Source organism: Colletotrichum fioriniae (assembly GCF_027942845.1).
Source record: "Colletotrichum fioriniae strain IMI 355084 chromosome Unknown scaffold_8, whole genome shotgun sequence".
NCBI classification, from domain to species: Eukaryota; Fungi; Ascomycota; class Sordariomycetes; order Glomerellales; family Glomerellaceae; genus Colletotrichum; species Colletotrichum fioriniae.
In genome coordinates, this window is record NW_027076844.1 from 1,212,290 (window position 1) to 1,216,027 (window position 3,738).

The following is a 3,738-nucleotide window of genomic DNA, read 5'->3' on the forward strand; positions in this document are numbered from 1 at the left end:
TGGTATAAGGGCACCGGGGCAATGCCGCAATGCGGATGACAAAATCCACTGCGGGACATCCATCGTTATTGATTCATCCTGTAGGATGGTAGAAACGCTAGGTCTGAATTCATCTCACCTCATGTCATAGTTGTGGGTCAATGATGAATGTACTTACTCTTAATGATCGCTGTTGCTAGCAAGCCTAGCTCAGCTCTGGCTGGAACTGAGGTGGTACGCGCGAAAGTCCGAATACGCGGTCCGAGTATCACCAGCCACAAGCTGCGCCGCATTATTCGAGGGTTTTATGTTGAGCGCTGGGAAGAAGGAAGGGCTTCTAGACGGCCTGCTGAAGAATTGCTGTTGGAGATTTCCATATCATTGAGGAGCAGACTTGTAGGCGAATTCCTTGATGTCAGGAAAATTCTCCTCTTCCCTGAGAGTCTGGGAAGAGAGTAAACCCGAAAGGGTTTGCATTCCGCTCATCAACAAGGGGGTTTCTGGGGCAAGTTCAGTGCCACAGTCCGAAGTCGAGCTCTACTTCGCCGCGCATTCGTATATCTTCAGATATGCATCGTTTACAGAAAAACTAGTCGCCGTCTGCATGTAAGCGTGGGTGACTATGAGGTCCGTCAAATTACTTAAATACTGAAGCTCGTTCTTGCTTTCTGGATTGATTTGATACTCGCATGCCAACAGTCACTCATTCCATAAATTGTACTCTTTCTTTCGCTTCCCTGCATTCGTTAAAGCAACCAAATAAACGCTCTCAAAATGGCCCTCTGCAAGCTACTTCTGGCAGCTGCTATGCTTGGCTCGACCTACGGAGCCGCAACTAGCAACAACGCTCGATTTCTCGACCTACCCCCTCGTTACCACAACGGTACTATCAGCGTTGAGCATCTCTCGGTGGCGGGAAACCTCGATGGTTTCAAGATGCTCACCCCGGCTGCCAAAAAGTCTACTGACTTCTGGTACTTTGATGTTGTTTCAAAGTCCACTAACCAGACTCTGAATATTGTCTTCTTCAACTCGGGAGACTTTGCGCAGTACCCACATCCTCTCGCGGTCCAGGTTTCGGGAGTGTACCCCAACGGTACAGACTTCTACTTCAAAGCTATGGCCGATGCTGGGGTTCATCTCACCAACGGCCCTCGAGGTATTACTGGAGACTGGAAAGGTATTGGGAGCTTTAGTGGAACCTCGTTGGACAAGCCTGATGGTGAATACACGATCAACATCGACTCCGAGGACATGGGTATCTATGGCAGGATCTCCTTCAAAGCCGTGAGTGACTCCTTAATCCTATTTCTTACCGTTGTGCAGCTTCGAGAGACTGATGTTGAAGATTAAAGAATGCTCCCGCTCACTACCCTTGCGACTTGAATGGCGCAGTTGGCGTCAGCCAGAATCTATTGCCGGGACTGTACTGGGCTAACGCGGTCCCCGATGCCGAGACGTCTGTTGACCTCGCCGTCAAGGACACGGTCATCGCCTTCGAAGACGGTATTGGCTACCACGACAAAAACTGGGGCAATCAGTCCATCATCGATGGTCCTCGTTACTGGGATTGGGGACACGCTCGCTTCGGTCCTTACTCTATCGTTTGGTACAACCTTCTCGACTACGATGGCAATGAGAGCAAACGTTCTTATGTTGCAAAGAATGGAGAGGTTCTTCTCGTTAGCTGCGACATGGCAAGCATGGAGGTTCGTCAGAAGGGCGGAAAGGCAGCCTGGCCTCCCACCACTGGACTGCTTGAGACCGAAGGCCTATCTGTGAAGTACAAACTCAGAAATGGCGACGTAATGGAGGTCGATGTCACTACTCAGTTCATCGTTAGAGATGAGAAGGGCGCCTACCAACGCGCCAACGGTCTCGTCAAAGGCGGCATCGTTGGACAAGATGTTTTCGAGGGTCGCGGTCATTACGAAGAGTTCATCTTTGGCATCGTCAATGACTACACTCCGCAGGTATAGTATCAGCACGTTGATGCGTCAAAGACATTAAGCAGCCTGTTGCTTCATGAGTTCTTTTCGACCATTCACACCGCCAACCCATCATCTCCACCGGCAACGTTTCAATAGCTTACATTGTTCCACTCCTGCCAGAAAGATTTATTGGTCTTGAATCTGTGTACATACTCAGTCTACGTGTAGATATGAAGTCCCATAGAAAGGATTATTAACCAAATTCCGAGAGGTCATTGCGGCTTCGTTGAAGTTTCCTGGATGCCATACCTTGGTTTTCAAAATCAGTTCCACAGACCATCCTTAATAGAGATCCTCTCTGCGAATGCGCCAGTTTTCAGCATACAGGATTTTTCGGGTGCGTCCTCCTACCCAGATCGCCCAATCTTGAAGCCCCCAGGGACTCTTGTTTGAAACGCGCCACTCGGGTCGTACTTGGTAGCGACATCCCGTATGAATTGAATATTCTGTGGGCCGTATCCTGCAAGGGCATCCTGTCGAGGACTGGCATAGTTGAGGTAGACTAGGTCCATGTCGCCCCCGACAGACTTTGCAAATCTCTGTATCTTGTCCGACATCGAAGCCAAACATGCTTCCGCCAAAGCAAAGTCTGCGTCGTTCGTCAACACATACACACCACCCGTCCACATGATGGCATTGGACTTCAATCTTTCAAGACCAAGCATGTTACCGCCGCGTTGTTCTGCGATATTTCCATAGTCCATTCCGACAGGCTGTAGAAAGATCATTGTTCCGAAGGTTTCTGGGCCGATTGAACTCTGAAGAGACTTGACGAACTCTTCGTGGAGCTTGGTGGAGTATCGAAGAATCTCTGGATCATTTTTGAACAACAGAGTTGCCGCAGCACTCCCTAAGAGACAAAGATCAGTCGGAACGAAGGGTTCAGATATCAGCTAGACTTACAGTTGTCCGCCCTGGACTTTCGAGCCGGCGGCAGTCTTGGCCACAGACTGCTTCACAGAAATATTGCGAATAGACGGAATGTCTCTGAGATTGTCGAATGCCGTTTCGACACCATTGTGCCCAGCCGTATTGACATAGATGGCCGTAATCGTTATGTCAGGACCTACCGTGCCGTTGTACTGGAGGAACGTGACCAGCGCGTTATCAGCAAGCGACATGTCATGATCCGCAAACTTGACCAGTGTATCGGAGACCACGTCAGAAGCGGTTGCGGGCAGTATTCGGACTTCGTAGTGGATATCACGAGCGGGAAGAGCTTCTAGGTCGAATCTTGTGACGATGCCAAAGTTGGAGCCGCCGCCCTTGAGCGCCTTCCATAAATCTGAATTGCTGGCCTTGTTCGCATTGACGACGCTTCCGTTGGTGAGCACGACCTCATAATTGAGGACAGAGTCACAGGCGAATCCATACTTGGGCGAGAAATATGATGTGCCGCCGCCTAGGAGAAATCCTCCCACTCCAACGTCGCCGTCGCGGCCACCGACCACCACAACGCCTTCATCGCCCAGACTGGCGTAGACGTTCTCCCATCGCCCTCCCGAACCAAGCATTGCGGTGTTAGTTTCGGCATCATAACGGGAGTAATTCAGCATGCTCAAATCGATGGTGACGCCATTCTGGATGTTGTTGTTCAGCTGAAAGCCATGCCCCCCCGCTCCGGACTGCAATGTGCCAGTCTCCGGCGCCGTTGCCAGCTTTTAGGAGCGTGGTTAAAGTGAGAGAAACCTCATTTGTACTCTCGGGTAGCACAATGCACCATGGATGAAGCTGGGCGTTCCGAGCCCACCAGGTTTGGACCTGTTTC

The 3,738-nt window shown here is 50.6% G+C and overlaps 2 protein-coding genes across 2 annotated transcripts; one reads left to right on the forward strand and one right to left on the reverse strand.

Annotated features, from left to right (window-relative positions):
• Nucleotides 1-753: 753 nt before the first annotated feature.
• On the forward strand, nucleotides 754-1,958 carry N0V96_007132 (uncharacterized protein; the record flags this gene model as incomplete). Its single annotated transcript, XM_053196256.2, has 2 exons — nucleotides 754-1,266; nucleotides 1,335-1,958. The coding sequence occupies 2 exons, from the start codon at nucleotides 754-756 to the stop codon at nucleotides 1,956-1,958; spliced, it is 1,137 nt and encodes a 378-aa protein (XP_053046375.2).
• An 828-nt stretch (nucleotides 1,959-2,786) lies between these two features.
• Nucleotides 2,787-3,484, reverse strand: N0V96_007133 (uncharacterized protein; the record flags this gene model as incomplete). The annotated part of the gene is made up of 2 exons (XM_053196257.2): nucleotides 2,787-2,820; nucleotides 2,874-3,484. 2 exons carry the CDS (start codon nucleotides 3,482-3,484, stop codon nucleotides 2,787-2,789), a joined length of 645 nt encoding a protein of 214 aa, XP_053046376.2.
• Between the last annotated feature and the right edge of the window lie 254 nt (nucleotides 3,485-3,738).